The 22,039-nt window shown below is 49.3% G+C and overlaps 1 protein-coding gene across 3 annotated transcripts in view; it reads left to right on the forward strand.

Annotated features, from left to right (window-relative positions):
- CUL9 (cullin 9) overlaps nt 1-22,039 on the forward strand; it is a 38,321-nt gene that overhangs the window by 7,786 nt on the left and 8,496 nt on the right. For 2 of the 3 annotated variants that reach the window (XM_044251255.1, XM_044251273.1), the window contains 22 exons: nt 848-1,055; nt 3,126-3,322; nt 3,705-3,922; nt 4,609-4,858; nt 4,948-5,053; nt 5,607-5,834; nt 6,109-6,199; nt 6,319-6,490; nt 8,289-8,394; nt 8,733-8,828; nt 9,092-9,267; nt 9,722-9,855; nt 10,203-10,382; nt 10,568-10,677; nt 10,758-10,940; nt 11,080-11,240; nt 11,513-11,741; nt 11,836-12,025; nt 19,582-19,727; nt 19,867-19,996; nt 20,145-20,344; nt 20,797-21,047. In XM_044251255.1, coding sequence (XP_044107190.1) covers nt 848-1,055; nt 3,126-3,322; nt 3,705-3,922; nt 4,609-4,858; nt 4,948-5,053; nt 5,607-5,834; nt 6,109-6,199; nt 6,319-6,490; nt 8,289-8,394; nt 8,733-8,828; nt 9,092-9,267; nt 9,722-9,855; nt 10,203-10,382; nt 10,568-10,677; nt 10,758-10,940; nt 11,080-11,240; nt 11,513-11,741; nt 11,836-12,025; nt 19,582-19,727; nt 19,867-19,996; nt 20,145-20,344; nt 20,797-21,047 — 3,762 coding nt within the window. The remainder of the gene's footprint in view (nt 1-847; nt 1,056-3,125; nt 3,323-3,704; nt 3,923-4,608; nt 4,859-4,947; nt 5,054-5,606; nt 5,835-6,108; nt 6,200-6,318; nt 6,491-8,288; nt 8,395-8,732; nt 8,829-9,091; nt 9,268-9,721; nt 9,856-10,202; nt 10,383-10,567; nt 10,678-10,757; nt 10,941-11,079; nt 11,241-11,512; nt 11,742-11,835; nt 12,026-19,581; nt 19,728-19,866; nt 19,997-20,144; nt 20,345-20,796; nt 21,048-22,039) is intronic. The other variant, XM_044251264.1, reaches the window with a different exon arrangement.

Genomic DNA, 22,039 nt, shown 5'->3' on the forward strand with positions numbered 1-22,039 from the left:
AAGTCCATTTGATTCATGTTGTTGTCATCATAAAGCTTTTGAGAAAAGACAAATAAAGACAGAACTTTCCCAGGCCACCTCCTCAAGATGCATCTCTCTCACTGTGGAGAAAGATAATTCCAGTTTTTTCCTTCTTGCGATGCACAGTGTAATCTAGGCACTCTGGAGTGATGCTTTTTCCCCTAAGATCAACATTTCCGAAGGACTGTCTCTCCCTCACATTGCTTCTCTTTTAACTTTGCAGACAGTTTTAGGATTTTAGGGCAGAATATTTTTAAACTTTTGAATGGCTTCTAGGTTTTAAATGGGTCTGTCCTACTCCAGGATTATAAAAAATATTTCCCTTTATTTTCTAAATATTTTAAAATCTTTTTGCAGTATCCTTGTGCTGACAGAGTGAGGCAGAGTCCCTGCTGTAACTGTTTTGAGTGTCCCCACCTTATGGGTCGCGTGGCTCTTGCAGTTCTCACTGACTGGGATGCCTTCCTTATCTAGCGACCTGTATCTACCCTGCATCGTTTCTTAGAGGTTTAATTTTCACGAGTTCATATTTTGACAACTAGCCCACAGGTCTGCTGCTCTTTCTACACATTTCTCGACTGTTCTTATTTCCTATGGTATTGTGATTAGAATTCCATTGAGTTTATGGATTTATGTGAACAGGTGAGCCAGAGTTTGGGACCACATTGCCCCACGGCCTCCTTCACACGGTGAGGAGTCAGAGGCAGTCAGTTAGCCTGGAGAGGAAAGGGCCCGAGGAGAAGAGCAGGCTGGAGAGGGGTGGAGAGGACTGTGCAGGGAGTCAGATGTGACTTTTGGGATGAGGAACTCCAATGTCTCTTCTAAGAGAGAAGCTTGTGAAGACGCTGGTGGAGCTGCTGACCAACCAGGTGGGAGAGAAGATGGTGGTGGTGCTGGCCCTGCGCCTCCTCTACCTGCTCATGACCAAGCACGAGTGGCGCCCACTGTTTGCCAGGGAGGGCGGCATCTATGCTGTGCTGGTTTGCATGCAAGAATATAAGACTTCCGTCCTGGTGCAGCAGGCTGGGCTGGCGGTGAGTGGACTGGGCTTGGCGGGAGAGAATGATGGGCGAGAGGGACAGGTGGTTGGGGGCGGTGCGGTCCTGGGTGGCTCAGTTGGTTGGGCGTCTGCTTTTGGCTCAGGTCCTGATCCCAGGGTCCTGGAATGGAGCCCCAAGTCGGGCTCCTCCCTGCTCAGCGGGAAGTCTGCCTCTTTGCCTGCTTCTTTTTCTGCTTGTGCTCTTTCTGTCATAAATAAAAATCTTAAATTAAAAAAAAAGAGGAGCAGGGAGGTGCTGTGATGATTTAGACCAGGAAAAACAGGGAAGAGACCTGGGGATGAGAGATGCAGGGGGTGTGTTGAAGGTTCCAGCTGTCCAGTCATGGAGACTGAGTGCATGTTTGGGAGAAAGGGAGAAACGTACTTTTAAGAACGACTCTCAGGTTTAAAACGAGCCGCAGAGGGGAGGAGGAGGCCATTTACTCCATGCATGGGGGCATGTGGGAGGAGGAATAAGTATGGAGAGAAGATCCCGTGTTGAGTTTTTCGGTATGTTGAATTTCCTGTGTCTTTTGGGTTACAGTGAAGTATTTGGTTAGAGACTGATTTTCTGCATGCGACGAAGTAATTTTTTACACTTTGATCCGAGTGGTACCCTTACGTAGAAAATATCCCCTTGCCTGATGTAGTGCTTTGCCCCCACCCCCAGGGCCCAGAAGATGGGGAAGGGGGGCCCCCATTCAGGGGAGCTCACAGAAGAATTGGCTTCCTGACTACTCCAGACACAAGTGCTGGCTGATAGGAGGTGTGGGCAGGATGTGCTCTGTATAGACTGGCGTCCCTGAGGGCGGGTAGGCTTTGTCCATATCGGTGCTGATGGTGGGTTTCGACAGTATAATGGCAACAGTGCGGACAGGTGCACAGGTCCCCTGAGAGCAGGCTAGTCCAGGGCGAGGTTGGGAGGCTCTTTCCTGTCACGGGCCAGCTAGGTGCTCCTCATCTGAAGAGCAGCCAGGCTTTCATGTCTAGGCCATGTTTGCTCAAAGAATTCCCTAACCCTCTCAGACTGCATGACCGAAATACAACCTTTACCCCTAAATTCAAACTCTTGCCCTGTAGCAGAATTGTATCATCCTGTTTATAACTTCAGGTTTACAGAATTCAGCTAATTGAGGAGTGGGGGGTAACGAAAGGGAGAAAGCCTCATTATGAGGTAGCATATGCATGGAGAGTTCAGGCCTTCTAAGGAAGAGTATCCTGAGAATTTGTTCTAATCTCCATCCCTGGTGGGTTTCTTCTCAGGGGTCAACACTTTCCCCAGGGAAGGTAGCCTCCACTCTAAATGGCATGGCATTCATCTTAACTGAATTTTCTTTACAGTACCAGCAAGCAAGTTCACCGATTCCAAATATTTTCCCCTATAATTCCAACCACTCTTCCTGTAATTGTCTCAGGAAGTCCCAGGTCGTCTTGTTGAGGAGGGTTGGCTACTGGCTTTGTGGCCAAGCAATGTAGGTTTGGGACTGTCAGCCTTTTGGTGGTAATTGAAGCTGTGGGAGCAGATGAGGTTGCCCAGGAAGGGAGTGCAGAGTGAGAATGGGACAGGAGCTTCCATGGTCAAGGATTAAGAAGAGGAACTCCAGAGGCAGGCCAGCCAGGAGGCTGTGGAGTCCTGGAATTCAAGAGAAGGGAGGTTTTGCAAGGGCAGGGGTGGTCCAGGGAGATGGAAGACAATGTCAAGGAAAGCCTTCAAAGACAACTGTATGCAGTGACATTCCCCTCCCTGCCCCCACTGCCCTGCCCAGGAAGCTTTGGGAGGGGGCGGCCATGCCACTTGGCATTGGTGCCAGCAGAGCCAAGTGTGGGCTGATTTTACCATTGAGCCTCGTTTTTTTCCCTTTGCTTTCTTTCCTGATCTCTCTCTTTTTGTTTGTAGCATTTGATATCCCATCATCACCTCTTCCCTTTCTATCTCCTACTTGACCTATTTGCAAACAGCTCAGCCACCCCCAAGTCTGGAGTTGAGAATGAGGACCTGGCTCTCCTCTTTCTCTGCGTGGTGGCCCTGCCCACAGCTAACTCTGCTTCCACATCCCCATTGCAGGCACTGAAGATGCTGGCCATTGCCAGCTCCTCGGAGATCCCCACTTTTGTTTCTGGCCGAGATTCTATCCATCCTTTGTTTGATGCCCAGATGACCAGAGAGATCTTCGCCAGCATTGACTCAGCCACCCGCCCAGGCTCTGAGAGCCTGCTCCTTACTGTCCCTGCAGCCGTGATCCTGATGCTGAACACAGAGGGGTCAGGGCATCACCCTCCAAACTCCCGCTAAGCCCCAGGCCCCTCTGCTACCCCGCCCACATCTCACGGGCTTCACAGAAATTCCCTTTATGTTGTCACATCTGGATGAAACGGTGGTGGCCCCCTCTGACTGTTGTTGGAAGAGGGACCAAGTGAAGGGGAGGAGAGAGAGCCCCAGAGAGAGCAGGGCATGCTGACCTTCCTTCCTGGGGTTGGGAGGAGTGACCTGAGGTCAGGGAACCGGATGTCCTGGCCTCAGAGGGAGCCCTGGAGCCCTTCTCCTCCCTCCCCAGCCACAGTCTCTTCCCCTTTGTGCTGTCTTTCTGCTCACTTTCTGTTCACTCCCTTTCCATTTCTCCCCGGGTTGCTTCCCTCCTCCCAGGTGCTCCTCTGCAGTGAGAAACGGTCTGCTCCTGCTCAACCTGCTTCTGTGCAACCACCATACTCTGGGGGACCAGATCATAACCCGAGAGCTGAGAGACACCTTGTTCAGGCACTCTGGGATAGCACCAGGGACTGAGCCCATGCCTACCACACGCACCATCCTCATGATGCTTCTCAATCGCTACTCAGAGCCACCAGGCAGTCCTGAGCGCACAGGTACCATTGTGGGGGGGTCAATTCTTCAAGGAACCAGGCGGTGCCAGCCTGTGGCCAGGAGGGCTAAGGCTTATGTACTAGCCCCTTCCTGGAAAGATGCGATGAACCTCCAGGAAATGAATCAGGGTTCTGGCGTTCAGGTTAAATCTTAAGTAGAACTTCCTGGCCAAAAGGAGGAGATTCTAGAATAGGAAAGGAAAATTATGTGTCTAAAGCCAGCATGCAGGGTGCCTGGCTGGCGCAGTCAGTAGACCCGGTGACTCTTGATCTTGGAGTTGTAAGTTCCAGCCCCACGTTGGGTGTAGAAATTACTTAAAAATCAAATCTGTGATGCCACCAGGCTAGATAGTAGGGGGATGTGATTATAACACTTTATACTTACTGGCTGATGTAACAGCATACCTACTATTTAATAATAACAGGTCATTGTATGACTGTATGAGTTTAAAAATGTCTTGTGTTGAACGTGACAGTGTTCGCCATACTCAGCTTTTTCCCAGATGGCACCTAGCTATAGATCTGGGGCCAGAGAAGAAAATCCCCCACAGTTTGGTACGAACTACATACATCCTCCCGACAGGAGGAAAACTGAAGGGTGATTTTTTGGACCTGCCTAGTTCTCGGTTTGACCAATTTGCATGCCTCCTTTTCATGCTCGTTTTTTTTCCTCGCATGTGTCCGGGCAGCAGCACTGGAAACCCCTGGTGCCCAGGGCCAGGATGGGTCCCCTGAGCGCCTGATCCGATCCCTGGTGGGGGGCCCGTCCGCAGAGCTCCTGCTGGGCTTGGAGCGGGTGCTGTGCCGCGAGGGTGGCCCAGGGGGCGCCGTGAGGCCCCTCCTCAAGCGCCTCCAGCAGGAGAACCAGCCCTTCCTCCTGTTGCTGAGGACTCTGGATGCCCCGGGGCCCAACAAAACGCTGCTGCTGACCGCACTGAGGTGAGGGGGCCTTTTGGGGCACCCATGCATCAGAGGTGGGGGGAGCCGACAGACCGCAGGGACTTTGCTTGTTTCTCTCCCCTCACCAGGATCATGACCCGGCTGCTAGATCACCCTGAGGCAATGGTCCTCCCCTGGCACGAGGTCTTGGAGCCCTGCCTCAACTGTCTCAGTGGCCCTAGCAGTGACTCTGAGGTACCAGAGCCCTGGTGAGGGTGGGGGAGGGAAAGGTAGCTTCTGGGGCACCAGCTACCTTTTGAGGCTTTGGATGGCCAAGTGCAGCCTTTCTAGGTGGGTCTGAACAGGGAGAGGGGCGGAGAGAAGGACTGTCCTCTAAGAATCCTCAGAACTGGGGCCTTTGAAGTATAAACCTTTTGGGTGCAGCTGGATTTTAGATTCTGGGTTTAGGAGAAGCCCACACTCACCAGTCCAAATGTTTCTCCACACTTCTGGGTTTGTGCGTTGTGGACCGAGGCTCAGGCACCGAGGTGGCTTGTTGAGAGAGCTTCGGCCCGGCAGGAAGAAGCGTTGGAAGCTGTGCCCAGGCTCTGCCAGCTCGGGGGGTCCCAGCACCCTACTGCTCTGTCCCAACCTTCTTGGTTACTCTCCTTTCCCTGTGCTTTCAACTTTCTCCCAAATCTCATCTACCATGTTCTCTTTTCTAAAGCCCCCCCCCCCGCCTCCCCCCGTCCCTTCCGGGGCCTACCCTTTGTTTCCCATACGTTAATCCCTGTGGCTCTGGGCTCAGATCGTCCAGGAGCTGCTCTGCTTTCTGCATCGCCTGGCCTCAATGCATAAGGACTACGCTGTGGTTCTCTGCTGCCTGGGAGCCAAGGAGGCCCTCTCCAAAGTCCTGGACAAACACTCGGCTCAGCTGCTGCTGGCCTGTGAGCTCCGGGACCTGGTGACAGAATGTGAGAAACATGCCCAGCTCTACAGCAACCTCACCTCCAGCATCCTGGCTGGCTGCATTCAGGTGAGGAGACTCGGGGGGACCAGAGCTGAGGGAGAACATAAGCCAGAAGTAGGGGAAGGGGATTCATTGTGGGTCCCTGTTTGGCACAAGTGGCGGCAAATCTGGCCGCGTGTTTCTCAGCTGTTACCCAACGATCGTCCTGTTCTGCCCAAATGTGTGAAGAAGAGGGTTGAGTGTTTTTTGCCCCTTGGCTTGTTCTCCATACATGTTTCTCTGTGTTCTTCATATTCTTCCCTCCTCCCTATGCCCCTTCTCTCTGCTCTTCTGGCTGCAGATGGTGCTGGGCCAGATCGAAGACCACAGACGGACCCATCAGCCCATCAACATCCCATTCTTTGACGTGTTCCTCAGGCATCTCTGCCAGGGTCTGTGCCCCCATCTGCTTTCCCTGGCCTGAACCCCAGTATTTGTTCTCCCCGTCCCTTGCCTATCTTCCCTCTCAACTAACCAGGCTGTGACAGCCACCCCTGCCCCCCACCCCCAGGCTCCAGTGTGGAGGTGAAGGAGGACAAGTGCTGGGAGAAGGTCGAGGTGTCTTCCAACCCCCATCGGGCCAGCAAGCTGACGGACCGCAACCCCAAGACCTACTGGGAGTCCAATGGTAGTACTGGCTCCCACTACATCACCTTGCACATGCACCGGGGCGTTCTTGTCAGGTAGGAACATGCCCACACACGCATGTCCTTGCACACACACGTATGCGTGGATATTTTGAGACACCCCAGTATACCTTCTCCAAGCACCCATATACATGACTCCTCCTGCCAGGAACAGATGTCACTGCCGTGCCTGGTGTTGAGGGATATTGAGAACTTTCCTATTTACTGTTTCCATGGGTACTTGTTTAATGTACACTCTGTGTCAGGCACTAGGCCAGTCTGGGGCTCTGAGCACAGTAAGATATGGTACCCATCTTCAGGGAACTTGTGATCTTGTAGGGGAGCTAGCTGGAAAATCAGTTAAGAGTAAGAAAAAGTAACATAGACCCTGAGGTGAGAGAAGGCTTCCACAAGGAGGGGTTAAATGAACTGAGCTTTGAAACAAGCTATATAAAGATGTATAAAGAGAGGACATTGGCTAGTCCAGGCAGAGGGACAGCATATGTGCAAAATGGAAGTAAGAAGCACAACGACATGTTTGGTGGAAGTTTAAGTGACTGTGTTTGGCTGGAATGTAGGGTGTATGTCATGAAATGGCAGGAGACAAAGCCAGAAAACTAGGCAGAGCCAGATCACAGAGAGTGTTGTGAGCTAAGAAGTTTGAGCTTTGTTCTGAAACTGGGGGAGCCACTGAAGGATTTAAAGAAGAGAAGACTCCCTGCCTGCCTTTCTGCCTACTTGTGATCTGTCTGTCAAATAAATAAATAAAATCTTTAAAAAAAAAAAAAAAAAAAAGAGAAGAGAAGAGACAAAACTAGATTTTTTTTTTAAAAAAGATTTATTTATTTATTTATTTGACAGACAGAGATCACAAGTAGGCAGAGAGGCAGGCAGGGTGGGGGGTGGGGAAGCAGGCTCCCTGCTGAGCTGAGAGCCCAATGCGGGCCTTGATTCCAGGACCCTGGGATCATGACCTGAGCTGAAGGCAGAGGCTTAACCCACTGAGCCACTCAGGTGCCCCTAGATTTTTTTATTAGTAGTATTTAGAAAAGTCACCCTTGGGGCACCTGGGTGACTCAGTCGGTTCAATGTCTGCCTTCAGCTCAGGTCATGGTCCCAGAGTCCTGGGATTAAGCCCTGCGTCGGGCTTTCTGCCTAGTGAGGAGTCTGCTTCTCCCTCTGCCTCTCCTCCTGCTTGTGTTCTCTCTGTCAAATAAATAAGTAAAAGCTGTAAAAAAAAATAAAAAATAAAAAAAGAGAAGTCACCCTGGCAGTTATGGGAGTTTGGGTTGGAGGCCAGAGAGCTGGAAGGTTTATGTGTGGTCTCATTGAGTAATGAATGTCTTCAGTTAGGCAGAGGGAATGAGCATTGCGACAGGGTGGCGGACTGACAGATCTCAAGGGCCAGAGTCTCCCAGATGAGCCATTGATAGGAAAGCCGTAAATGGGGGAAGTCACAGTGACAGAGCGCTCTAGGGAGATGGCAGTTTTCTTCCCGAGAGGCATGTAGGAAGAGGGACAGGCTTCTGTGGCCGGATTGATGGTTCCATTTACGCCTGTTGACTGTGAGGGGCCTGGGGAGTCTGACATGGACGTGTGTGTTGGGTACATAGTGTGAGAGCTGAGAGGAGCTGTCTAGGGTAGAGATGTGGATTTGGAGTCATAAGGATATTAGTTTTGGGTTGAAACTATGGTTTTAAATAGTTAAGGGAAGGTAAGAGGAGAGTAGAGGCTTTGGGAAGACTGACACTTAAGGAGGCAGCAGAAGGACAGGAGTCTGAGAAGGAAGTGGTGGGTTGAAGTCATTTCGAAAAGCAGGGCTCCAGTTTTAACTGACTGTTTTCTCCTCTCCCAGGCAGCTGACTTTGCTCGTGGCCAGTGAGGACTCAAGCTACATGCCGGCCAGGGTGGTGGTGTTTGGGGGCGATAGTGCCAGCTCCATCAGCACTGAGCTCAACACGGTGGGGACCCTGGTGCCCCCCACCTTGATCTTGCTCCCCATCCTTCTGTCCCAGGACCTCTTTGGAAGAGAATCCCTGGAGGATTCCCATGTTCTTTCTCCCAGTCAGGCTTTGCCTCCTAAGCAGTGAGAGCAGGGTTCATGGAGGGGAGGGGAAGACAGGTAACAAGTGTGTGTGACAAGTGCTTGTGCTTGGCAGCAAGCTGGTTAGGGGACCAAGCAGACTGGCACGGGTTTGTGGACTCAATGCATAAGTAAAGCGCACACACCATCACAGTAGTCCCTCCAACCCCACTGCCGGAGATGGACAGTCCTCTCTCCTTTTCCCCTCCCCATCAGGTCAATGTGATGCCTTCTGCCAGCCGGGTGGTCCTCCTGGAGAACCTGAACCGCTTCTGGCCTATCATCCAGATCCGCATAAAGCGCTGCCAGCAGGTGGGGTGAGGGAGGAGGCTGGGCTGGGGACCATGTTAGCACAGGGGTAGCACAGGATGTTCACAGTGATTGCGTCCCCCAGCGTGCGGGGGCCAGGCTCAGGCCACGCATCTGCTGGGGGATGGCCCAGGAGCCTCTTGAGTTCCAGAGATGTGGGAATGTCTCATGGGCCTCCGGGGAACTCAGGGCACGAGACCTGGCTTTCTTTTGGTAGCACTTGGTGGCTGGGTGGCTTAGGTGGTAGATGAGTCTGCATGTTACAGGGCGGCATCGACACCCGGGTTCGAGGTGTGGAGGTTCTGGGCCCCAAGCCCACTTTCTGGCCACTTTTCCGGGAGCAGCTGTGTCGCCGGACATGTCTCTTCTATACCATTCGGGCACAAGCCTGGAGCCGGGACATAGCAGAGGACCGCAAGCGCCTCCTCCAGCTCTGTCCCCGGTGGGTGGCGCAGGCAGGGGGCTGGGTTGGGGGGAAGAGAGGGTAATACACTGGGAGGACACTGTTAAGAAGGAGGTGGTGGGAGGGGTGCCTGGGTGGCTCAGTCGCATTGGACTCTTGGTTTTGCTTCAGGTCCTGAACTCACAGGCATAGGATTGAGCCCCACATTGGGCTGTGCATTCAGAATGGAGTCTGCTTCAGATTCTTTCTCCCTCTCTCTTCCACTCACTGTTTCTCTCAAATAAATAAATCCTTTTAAAAAAAAGTAGGTGATGGAAGACTTCTGCAGGTAAAGCAGCAGCTAGGACATGAGGGAAAGGGAAACACAGGTGGCAAGTGTGTGCTGGTGGCAGCAGGCTGGTTAGGGGACCGAGCACAACCAGAGTGGGAGCTGACCGCACTTGAGTAGAGGCCGCAGAAAAACCTGTGCCTTGACCACACTCCTTATCCCCAGACTTAACAGGGTTCTGCGCCATGAGCAGAATTTTGCCGATCGCTTCCTGCCTGATGACGAGGCCGCCCAAGCACTGGGCAAGACCTGCTGGGAGGCCCTGGTCAGCCCCCTGGTGCAGAACATCACCTCCCCCGGTAACCACCCCGACCCCTGGCCCCACTAACCAGCCCCTCATAATGATTCCCAGGGATCACCTGAGTTAACGCTCTTGGCTCTCTTGGTCCCTGTCTTTATCCCTGAAGGCCTGTCACCTCAGTGTTCCTCTCCTTCCTGCCCCAGGGACTGCTCCCTGAGACTCTGGTATTTGAATCTTCTCCTCCACCCCACCCCCACCTGCTTAGCACCCACCCAGACTCCAGCTGAAGTAAGCCCGGGCCCGGCCACCTCTGACTTTTTTGTGTAATTGGGCCTTCTCTCTCCTTTTCCTGGGCTCTCTGTCCCCCTATTTCCCAACACCTCTTTCTGACCTGTCTTCTTTTAGATGCAGAGGGTGTGAGCTCCCTAGGCTGGCTGCTGGATCAGTACTTAGAGCAAAGGCAGAGCTCTCAGGACCCCCTGAGTCGAGCAGCACCCTTTGCCTCTCGAGTTCGTCGCCTTTGTCACTTGCTGGTACATGTGGAGCCTCCGCCCGAGCCTTCTCCTGAGCCATCCACTCGACCCAGTAAGTCCCAGCAATGGCCTTTTGAGCTAAGAAACTGGGCAGTGGTGGTGCCTGGCTCCTCCCCATCTTGGATCTTGCTCTCCCCGAGTGCTCTGCTCTGAGCCTTTCCAGGGGTCGGTACCCTAGATCCCTGATTCACTCCAGGGCTGAAACAGAGCCGCTTCTCTTGCCCTCTGTCTCCACAGTCAGCAAGAACAGTAAGACCCGGGACCGGAGCCCTGGGCCCTCAGCAGCCCTTCCCAGCAGCAGCCTGAGGAACATAACGCAGTGCTGGCTGAGCGTGGTGCAGGGACAGGTGAGAGCAAGGAAGCTGCGGTCCGAGACGGGGCCACAGCCAGCCTGCGGCATCTGCTGGTCCTTCTCCTCCCTTCTCAGGTCAGCAGGTTCCTGGCTGCATCCTGGAGGGCCCCCGACTTCGTGCCTCGATACTGTAAGCTCTATGAGCATTTGCAGAGAGCAGGCTCAGAGCTCTTTGGGCCTCGGGCAGCCTTCACGGTGGCTCTGCGCAGTGGCTTCTCGGGCGCCTTGCTCCAGCAGTCCTTTCTCACCGCTGCCCACGTGAGTACCCCCAGCCTCCCAGTCGCCAGGTCAGCCGGTGCACGCTCGCCTCTTTCTCTGCCTCTCACTCCTCTCACCACCCCCTCTCCTGCTCCATGCCCTCTTCATGCTTGGCCGGTGCCCTTTCCATTGCCCCCAGATAAGTGAGCAGTTTGCCAGGCACATCGACCAGCAGATCCAGGGCGGCCTGGTTGGCGGAGCCCCTGGAGTGGAAATGCTGGGGCAGCTTCAGCGGCACCTGGAGCCCATCATGGTCCTTTCTGGCCTGGAGCTGGCTACTACTTTTGAGCACTTCTACCAGTGAGTGCAGGTCTAAGAGGTAGGGGAGGAGAGGAGTAAAGTCTAGAGAGGGTGAAGATTTGAGGCTTGGTGGGAGGAGGCAGTGGAGAGGAGAGATTAAGATACAGAGATGAGTGGGACAGGAGTGGAAAGGAAGCAGGGAGTGACGGGGGAGGCAGGGTCTGTGACCCAGGCCTGCTGCAAAGAGGAACCTACGTTCTGGATGGGATGGCAGGACCCCTGGCCTAGTGAGCAGCTGCACTGAGGCTCGGCCCACTCTGCATGTGCTGCAGGCACTACATGGCCGACCGTCTCCTCAGCGTGGGCTCGAGCTGGCTGGAGGGGGCCGTGCTGGAGCAGATTGGCCTCTGCTTCCCCAACCGCCTCCCCCAGCAGATGCTGCGCAGCCTGAGCACGTCCGAGGAGCTGCAGCGCCAGTTCCACCTCTTCCAGCTCCAGCGGCTCGATCAGCAGCTCTTGGAGCAGGAGAATGAGGAGGAACAGGGCCTGGAAGAAGAGGAGGTAAGAGCAAGGGAAACGAGTGGGAAAATAGGAGAGCAAAAGACTAGACCAAAGAAGGGAGCCCAAGAGCCCTTGAAATCCTTCTGTCTCTCAGGAGGAAGCAGAGGAAGAGGAGGCTGAGAAAGAACTATTTATCGAAGATTCAAGTCCAACAGTTTCCATACTGGTCCTGTCACCACGCTGCTGGCCGGTCTCCCCACTCTGCTACCTGTACCATCCCAGAAAGTGCCTTCCCACTGAATTCTGTGATGCCCTTGACCGCTTCTCCAATTTCTACAGCCAGAGTGAGGAGATAGGGACAGGCAATTGGGGTGAGATTTGGGGTGGCAGGAGAGAAAGAGGAGAGATGCTGTGGACAGGAGTATGTAGATATGAAGAAAAGTGGTCTCTTGAGACAGCAGTCTCCTAGGAAAGGGGGAAAAGGTGGGTTAGATCTTTCTTGGTGTCTCTCATCATTGCCTACACTTTTGTATGAATTTGTTCCATTTTTCTTTTCCTAACTTCAAGTTGCATGCTTACTTAATTTTTATCCTTGGAGTCTTCTATCCAAGTAAAAATGTTTAAGGCTATTCATTTTCTTCTCAACATTGCTTTAGCTGCATTCAGTTTCAATTTGTTTCATTTTGCTTAGATTTGTTTTTCTTGTGGAATAGTTTTCAGTAAAGTACACAAGTCTTCATTATGACTTAATGAATTTTATATACACATATACTCCCATAACCACCCCCAGAACATTTCCAGCACCCCAGACGACGTCCTGCTTCATGTCCCTTTATAGTTAGTATGTTCTTCCAAGAGAAACCATTCTTCTCCCTTTTATCACCAAGGATTCTTGCCTGTATTTGAACATCATATGAACAGAATAATAAGGTGTGTATTCTGCTGTGTCTAGTTTCTTCTAGTGGGTGTAATGTCTGTGGGCGCTACCCAGGTTGTTGTATCATTACTCTGTTTTTTCGTACTGTGGATTCCTTTCCATTGTATGAATATATTTACCCTTTCTGCTGTTGATGGACATTTGGGATGTTGCCTAAGTTTTTATTATGCTGTGTATGAGTATTTAGTATTTTTTTTAGTTCTACTTTGATCTATTACTTTTTTAGAAGTATATTTTAAAATTCCCAAGCCAGTTTTTCTTCGTTTAGTTGTCTTTTTGTTTTAGATTTCAACCCTGGTTCCATTGTAGCTAAAGAACATGGTTTCTTTGATTCTGATTCTTTGCAGTGTCTTGAGACTTCCTTTATGGCCTAGCAGAAGGTCAGATATTCTAAGTGTTCCATGTGTGATTAGGAAGAATGTGTATTCTTCAGCTGCCAGTTAAAGGCTTCTACATATTCCACCATACTGACTTTGTTCATTGTATTTTTCAAATCTGCTGTCACCTTACTCATTTTTGTCTGCTTGATCGATTACTGGGAGAGGTGTATTAAGATCTGTCATTATGGTAGTGAATTTTTATTTTTTTTTGAAGATTTTATTTATTAGTTGAGAGAGAGAGAGCATGGGGGAGGGGTCTGAGGGAGAAGCGGACTCCCTGTGGAGCAGGGAGCCTGATGCGGGACTCGATCCTAGGACTCTAAGATCATGACCTGAGCCAAAGGCAGTTGCTTAACCAACTGAGCCACTCAGGCGCCCCAATAGTGCATTTTTACACTTTTTATCAGGTCAGCTTTGCTTTATATATATTTTGACTATGTTATTAGATAAAGGTTTAGGAGTGCCTGGTGGGTGGCTCAGTTGGTTAAAGGTCCAAACTCTTGATTTTTGGCTTAGATCATGTTCTCAGGGTCATGAGATCAAGCCACTCCTTGGGCTCTGTGCTGGGCACAGAGTCTGCTAAAGATTCTCTCTCTCCCTCTGCCCCTCATCCCCTGCACTCTCTCTCTCTTTCTAAAAATTAAAGTTTAGATAGAGGCGCCTGCATGGCTCAGTCAGTTAGGCATCCAACTCTTGGTTTTGGCTTAAGTCATGATCTTGGGGTCATGGGATCAAGCCCTGTGTTGGGCTTCATGCTCATGGGGCAGTCTGCTTGTCCCTCTCCTTCAGCTCCTCCCCCCCAACCCACTCTCTGTCTCTCAAGTAAATAAATAAAATCTTTTTAAGAAATAAAATAAAGTTTAAAATCATTTAACAGTGCTGTCCAGTAGAATTTCCTACAGTGATGGGAAAGTTATTTTCTGCACTCTTCAGTTATGATGGCCATTTGTAGCTACTGAAATGTGACTAGTTTGGCTGAGGAATTGAGTGTTTAATTTTATTTACTTTAACCCGTTTAAATAGCCACATGTGACTACCATAATGGACTATGCAGGTTTAAAAGCTTTTTTTTTTTTTTTTATTAAAGATTTTATTTATTTATTTGACAGAGATCACAAGTAGGCAGAGAGGCAGGCGGTGGCGGGGGTGGGGAGAAAGCAGTCTCCCCTCTGAGCAGAGAGCCCCATGCAGGGCTCCATCCCAGGACCCTGGGATCACATCCCAAGCTGAAGGCAGAGGCTTTAACCCACTGAGCCACCCAGGTGCCCCTGCAGGTTTAAAATCTTAAGTTAATTAAACTTTATTATTATGAAATGACCTTCTTTCTTTCTAGTAAAGGTTTTTCTCTCAAAGTCTATTTTTATCTGGTGTTAATAATATACCAGCTTTCTTTGGTTAGGGTTTTTCCAGAATATCTTTCTATCCTTTTACCGTGTCAGGGGAGAATGGTAATTATGTTTCTTTTATGTGGTGAAAGATGAATAACATAAAATTTGCCATTTGAACCGATTTTTAAAGGTTTTATTTTTAAGTAATCTCTACACCCAGTGTGGAGCTTGAGTTCAAGAGTCATATGCTCCACTGGCTGAGCCTGCCAGGTGCCCCCTCCATTTTACCATTTTAGGTGAACAATTCAGTTATCCTTTTGCATAAAATTTTTTAATTTGGAAATAATTTCAAATTTACAGAAAAATGGTAAGAATAATACAAAGAATACGCACTCTTTTTTTTAAAAAAATAAGACTTTATTTGAGAGAGAGAGAGAGCATGAGATGGGTGGGGGCAGAGGGAGGTAGAGGGAGAGGGAGGAGCTGACGCCCCGCTGAGCAGGGAGCCTGAGATGGTGACCTGAGCCGGAGGCAGACACTTAACTGACTGAGCCACCCATCACGTGAGAACACTCACATACTCTTTATCCAAGTTTACCTTTTGCTAACATTTTGCCCCATTTGCTTTTATCATTTGCTCTTTCTGTGTATATACATTTGTAAAATGTGTATTTATACACACACACAAACACACACACATTTTCTCCCCAAACCATTGACAGTAAATTGCATATATACTGGCCCTTTGCCTCTAAATACTTGAATAAAGATTTCCTAAGAATCATGGTGCTCTCTTACATAATAGTTAACTTCTCAGTTTCAAAAATTTAAAATTTAACATTGGTGTAATACTTTATTTTCCACATTCTAATTTTGTCAGAATTTTTTATTTAATTATTTTTTAGTCCAGGACAGCGTCCAGTCTGGAACCATCTATTATGTTTAGTTGTCATGACTTTAGTGTTTGTAACATGAAACAATACCTTAGCTTTTTTTTTTTGGTCTTTTACAACATTGACACCCTTGGAAGTGTAGCCATTTAGATTTTTCTAAATTAAAAAAAATTTTTTTTTTAAGATTTTATTTACTTATTTGACAGACAGAGATCACAAGTAGGCAGAAAGGCAGGCAGAGAGAGAGGAGGAAGCAGGCTCCCTGCTGAGCAGAGAGCAGATGTGGGGCTTGATCCCAGGACCCTGGGATGATGACCTGAGCTGAAGGCAGAGGCTTTAACCCACTGAGCCACCCAGGCACCCCTCTAAATGTTTTTCATTTTAAATTTGTATATTTCCTCATAATTAGATCAGGTGATGCATTCCGGGCCAGAATCCTAAGTAAGTGACATTATGTCCTCTGTGTGTTTCATTTGGAAGCATGCAATTTCCATCTGCTGCTTTTTGTAATGTGAATTTGACAACCTGATCAAGAGGTGGGTTGACTCCCCACTGTATAGTTAATATTTTCCCCTTGCCACTACTAATAAGCAATCTGTTGGCGAGATACTTCCAAAACCATGGCTATATTCTGCACTCATCAGAATATCTCCCAGTATCATTTACTTTTAAGTTTGCCATAATCTTATTTTAGGCAGGTGTCTTGTAAATACCTAGAATTTGTTTTTTATTCAACACGCTCTCCTTTGAGCTGTCAATTTTAGTCTGTTTATAATTTTTGTGAGTAATGATATATTTGGCTTCTGTTGCTAAGCTCGTACATTTTATTTATTTTTATTTTTTTTAAATAAAAAATAAGATCTTTTTAAAAGATCTTATTTATTTATTTGACACAGGGAGAGAGAGATCACAAATAGGCAGAGAGACAGGTAGAGAGCGGAGGGGAAGCAGGCTCCCTGCTGAGGACCCTGGGATCATGACCTGAGCTGAAGACAGAGGCCCAACCAACCCACTGAGCCACCCAGGCGCCTCTAAGCTCTTACATTTTAGTTTACCTTTCTTATAATTTTAAAGATTTTATTTATTTATTATTTATTTATTTATTTGACAGAGAGAGATCACAAGTAGGCAGAGAGGCAAGCAGAGAGAGAGAGGAGGAAGCAGGCTCCCCGCTGAGCAGAGAGCCCGATGCGGGACTCGATCCCAGGACCCTGAGATCATGACCTGAGCCGAAGGCAGCGGCTTAACCCACTGAGCCACCCAGGCGCCCACCTTTCTTATAATTTTAAATTATAGATATTTTATATATACAAAAGAATATAGGTAAAAGAAGAATAATAAATTGAACACCATTTATAGATACATTTCTACCTTGGATTTTTGTGCATTTTTAAAAATTCCTCTTTTTTTTTTTTTTTTGGTCTCTACCAGTTTTGGAAGTCACACATTCTGTTTCTGTAGTTGATTACCCTTATGTTTGTAACCTGTATGTTTGACTTGTTAACATCACTCCCCAAACTTCCCAAGCAATAAAAGGACCATAGAAAATCTTTTTTTAAAGATTTAGTTATGGGGCACCTGGGTGGCTCAGTGGGTTAAAGCCTCTGCCTTCGGCTCAGATCGTGATCCCAGGGTCCTGGGATAGAGCCCCGCATTGGGCTCTTTGCTCAGCGGGGAGCCTGCTTCCCTTCCTCTCTGTCTGCCTGCCTCTCTGCCTACTTGTGATCTCTGTCAAATAAATAAATAAAATCTTAAAAGTAAATAAATAATAAACTCCTCTTACTAAAATAAATAAATAAAATAAAGATTTAGTTATTTGTTTGAGAGAGAGAGAGAGGGAGAATACAGAGGGAGAGTGAGAGGAAGAAGCAGACCCCCGCTGAGCAGAAAGCCAGATGTGGGATTTGATCCCAGCACCCTGGGATCATGCCCTGAGCCAGAGGAAGACGTTTAACCAACTGAGCCACCCAGGCACCCCAGGGCCATAGAAAATCTTAACTGCAACTCTCACTCCCAATCTTAATTGTTACTGTTGTTTGATATTATAGGGCAATCTTTTTTTTTCCTACCTCCCAAAGAGTCATTATTATCACTGTCTTATTTGGTTGGTGTTTAGATTTGCTATTATACTAGTTGCTTCCATCACTAATCCTCTTGCATCTTGATCCTTCTTTCTGAGTTCCGTCTCCTTCCCTAAGTATATCCTTTTCTTTTTAAAATTTCTTTTTATTTTTTAAGGATTTTATTTACTTATTTGTCAGAGAGAGAGAGTGTGTGCACAAGCAGGCAGAGTGGCCGGCAGAGGCAGAGGGAGAAGCAGGCTCCCCACTGAGCAAGGAGCCTGATGCGGACTCGATCCTGGGACCCTAGGATCATGACCTGAGCTGAAGGCAGATGCTTAACCAATCGAGCCACCCAGGCATCCCCCTCTAAGTATATCCTTTAGAAGTCTCTTCATTGAGGGAGTATGGGTGAAAAACGTTATCAGTTTTTTAGAATGTCTTACCTTCACCCTCATTAAAATTTTTTTTTATTATGGTAAATTTCAGACATACGCAAAAGTAGACAGAACGTGGGGCACTTGGGTAGCTCAGTCAACTGAGCATCTGTCTTCGGCTCAGGTCATGATCCCTGGGTTCTGGTGTCGAGCCCTCCATCGGGCTCCCTGCGCACTGGGAGTCTGTCTCTCCGTTTCCTTCTGTGTATGTGCTCTCTCTCCCTCTCTCTCTCAAATAAATAAATAAATCCTTTTTTAAAAAGTAGAGAGAATAAATTCCAGTGTACACGTGGGTCAATTCACGGCCAATCTCATTTTTTCTGTTCCCCCCACCCACTTTCCCCAGTTCTCAAATTTAAAAGATTAAGGATTCTGTTTTTTTTTTTTTTTAATATTTTATTTAACAGAGACAGAGATCACAAGTAGGCAGAGAGGCTGGAAGTTGGGGGGAAGCAGGCTCCCTGCTAAGCAGAGGGCCTGATGTGGGGCTCTATCCCAGGACCCTGAGATCGTGACCTGAGCCAAAGACAGAGGCTTAACCCACTGAGCCACCCAGGTGCCCCAAGGATTCTGTTTTTAAAAACAAGGGCACTGCAGTGATCAAACTTTGAGAAATTAATAACAGTTCCTAATTTCAGACAGTAAAGTGTCCATATTTTCCCCCTTTGCTTCAAGTTTTCAAATTAGTTTTTTATTAATTGGGGATCTATACCAAGCCCCCACTTTCATTTGATTGAGCTCTACCTTTCATCTCCAGTAATCTATAGATCCTGCCTTCCTTTTTTGCTCCCTTGCAATTGTCTATAGAGGAAACTAGATTGTTTGCCACACAGAGTCATCCACAGGGTGGATTTTGCTGACCGTATCCACGTGGTGTCCCCTGTCCTGTTCCTCTGTCTCTTTCATTTCTGGAAAACAGATATTTAGATATAGACGTTAATGCCAATTTGGGTGTGATTTCTGGGGCAAGAGCATTTCATAGGTGGTAGCGTGTCCTTCTACCTGTCTCTGGGATGTTTTAAGATGGATCAGTGGGTTTCAGTGTTGCAAGTCTGATCTGCACATTATGTATAGTTTCCTGTCAGCTTCTCACAAGGTGGTCACTCGTTGCCATTGCTCAGCTGTCATTTCATTAGGGTGTACGGATTGTACCATTCTGATTTTGTTGTATTAGGTTAAACGTTTTCTCTCAACTTTCTGGTTATGGTTTATATAGGAAAGGCTTGATTCTCTTCTCCTCCCCCTTACTCTGAACCGGTTTTCAAAATAATGTGTTGGTTCCTCTAGCATCCTCCGAAGAGATAGCCAGTGTGATTTAAAAAAAAAAAAATGTCATGATGAACTCATGAATTTTAAAATATTTCATATGTTTCAATCCAGCACAGGTGTTATTTTCTTGATGCTCACACTGCCCCATCTTTGGCCAGAGAGCACCTCTCAGACTCGTTCTTTTTGATACTGTCCGGCTTTGACAGCATCCTTGCTTTCTAGTAAGAGTGGATATCCAGGCTCATCTCACCTGAGTTGTAACACAGCAGGAGGAAGAGACGTAGCCTAGTGGGTCTTTATAAGCTGTCAGCTCCTTGAGGGCAAAACCCAGGTCTCTTCTCTCTGGTGTTTCTTTCGTGGAGCCTGCCTGGTGTGGGGCAAAGCACAGGGTGGGCTCCCAGATCACGTGTGGCTCGCCAGGGAGGCAGGCACAGAGGAGTCTGAGCTCTGGAAGCTTGACAGGTTACTTCTGTTGGGGGCCCTCCTCCCCACAGAGATCAGCAGGAGTGAAGCTTGACTAATGGTACACCCTGGCCTCAGCCTCTAACCCCCTCGTTTCTCCTGCTCTTTGTCTCTACTCTTCCGTGCTTTCCCAGGTCAGAATCATCCAGTCCTGGACATGGGACCACATCGGCGGCTGCAGTGGACGTGGCTGGGGAGGGCCGAGCTGCAGTTTGGGGACCAGACCCTGCATGTGTCCACCGTGCAGATGTGGCTGCTGTTGTATTTCAATCAGACAGAGGTGCCTCAGCTTCTCAGCCTTTGTCTTCTCTTCCCCCTGTCTGCCACTGTTCTAAACTCTGTCCCTTTTTCCCGCCTTCCCCCTCTTATTTTCCTTTCCCCTGACTCTCTACTCCTGACCACCCATTTCTCCTCACCAGGAGGTGTCTGTAGAGACCCTGCTGAAGAATTCTGACCTCACCCCAGAGCTGCTGCTCCAGGCACTTCTGCCGCTCACCTCAGACAATGGCCCTTTGACCCTGCACGAGGGTCAGGGCTTTCCACCCAGGGGTAGGTCAACAGGGGCTGGGCTTTGCCACTGGTCCTAGGGGATGGGGCACTCATGGTGGGCGTGTGGTAGGGAAAGAACCGGGGTCCCCTTTGCTGCCACTCACCTCTCCCTTCCCCGCCTCCGGTGCTGACTGGGAGTGAGTTCCAGGTGTGCTGCGGCTTCGGACGCCTGGGCCCCAGCGCTGTGGGGAGGCCCTGTGGTTGATACCGTCCCAGAAGTACTTGAACGTCGAGAAGGATGAGGGCCGAACTCTGGAACAGAAGAGGAACCTCTTGAGCTGTCTTCTTGTCCGTATTCTCAAAGCCCATGGGGAAAAGGGCCTCCATATTGATCAGCTGGTTTGTCTGGTAGGCAGAGGGGACCGTGAAGTTAGGGGATGGAGTCAGGCTCAGGGTGGAGGCTTAGAGCCAGGGATCATCACAAGGGAAGGTAAACTCTCTCAGTATGAGAACTCTAGGGTGACATTTGCATCTGGGTTTTCTCTTCCTGACAGAGCACTTAGGGAGACAAAAGATAGAGAGGAGACATGAGTGTTCACCATGTGCCAGGCCCTCTTCCAAGATTTTGCGTGATTAAGTCATTTAATCTGCACAGCAGTCTTACGGGATAGGTGATGGTGGTGGTATTAGTTTTATTATTTACTATTATTCCCATTTGACAGAGAAGAAAAGTGAGGCCTGAGAGTTAGTAACACATCCGTAGTCACGCATCTAGTAAGTGGAAGAGCTGAGCATCAAACCCAGGCAGGCTGGCTCCTCTAGGTAAAAATAGCCTGCCTGTATCCTCTTGTCCCATCCAGGTGCTGGAAGCCTGGCAGAAGGGTCCAAACCCCCCCGGAAGCCTGGGCCGCACCGTTGCAGGAGGCGTGGCCTGTACTAGTACAGATGTCCTTTCTTGCATCCTGCATCTCCTGGGCCAGGGCTATGTGGAACGGCGTGACGACCGGCCCCAGATCCTGACGTATGCCAAGCCAGAGCCTATGGGGCCTTGCCGGGGTCAGGCAGAGGTCCCCTTCTGTGGCAGCCAGACCACCAAGACCTCCAAGCCTAGGTAGCTGTTCTCAGTCCCGTTCCCAAGCTGCAAGGGCTCCAAGCCAGTAGGGAGGGATGGCCTCCCAGGACAGGTGGTGCTGTCCAGAGGAGGTTTAGTGCCAAAATCAGGCTCTTTGGTGGAGAGATGCTTGATTTCTTTGTCTTACCCCGTTTTTCCTGCCTCTGTTGTTTCTCCACTTTGCCAGTCCTCATTTCCTTGTCAGCACTGTCATCTCCTTCCTGATCTGGGGCCTTGCTGTTCCCGTCCCCCAGGAGCCAGCCCTTAGGCAAGGGACCCAAACACCAGCTCCTGTATGGATGTCTCTCATTCTAAGCAAAAGTGGAATATCATACAGATACGTATTGAGTGCTGATGACTCACTCAGCTCCGTGAAATGTACAAACTAGTTTTCAAGAAGCCCGTTCCAAGAGGAGTTTGCCGTCGGATCCCCCTAATAAGCTGGCACTCCTAAGGCTTGTCCCATCATATCCTGTTCACCACGGGTTGTTTCGGCACTGCTTTTATGCCTGTCCTCTGCACTGTGTGTAAAGTGAGTTTTCTAGAGGAGTCACTTGCATACACATCACGGGGGATCCCATTAAAAGGCAGATCCCGATTCAGTAGAGCTCCCTATGACATGCAGGCTGCTGGTCCTTGGCCCATACTTGGAGAAGTAAGGCTGTAGACACTGGTTTCTCACCAGATGGATTGCTGGTGTTTGGGGTGGGGTTTACAGTGGGATCATCCCATCCACTGTGGGGATCCCGTCCACACCTAGCATCCTGATGCCTGCCCGCCACATTCCTGGAATGCCCGAATCACTGTGACAGCCAGCCTCAGGCCTCACTTACAGATGCTTCTGTGGAGAGCCACGCTCTGACAGTGGGTCTGGGTGGTCGTCCTGAGGCTGGTTAAGCACGCACAAGCAGGGGTGCACAAGTGAGGAGCTGAGGGCTGGGGGCGGGTGGGTTTCATTTAGTAGATGAGCAGGGCAGGGAGACTGATGGCTG

Source organism: Neovison vison, chromosome 1 (assembly GCF_020171115.1).
Source record: "Neovison vison isolate M4711 chromosome 1, ASM_NN_V1, whole genome shotgun sequence".
Classification (NCBI taxonomy): Eukaryota; Metazoa; Chordata; class Mammalia; order Carnivora; family Mustelidae; genus Neogale; species Neogale vison.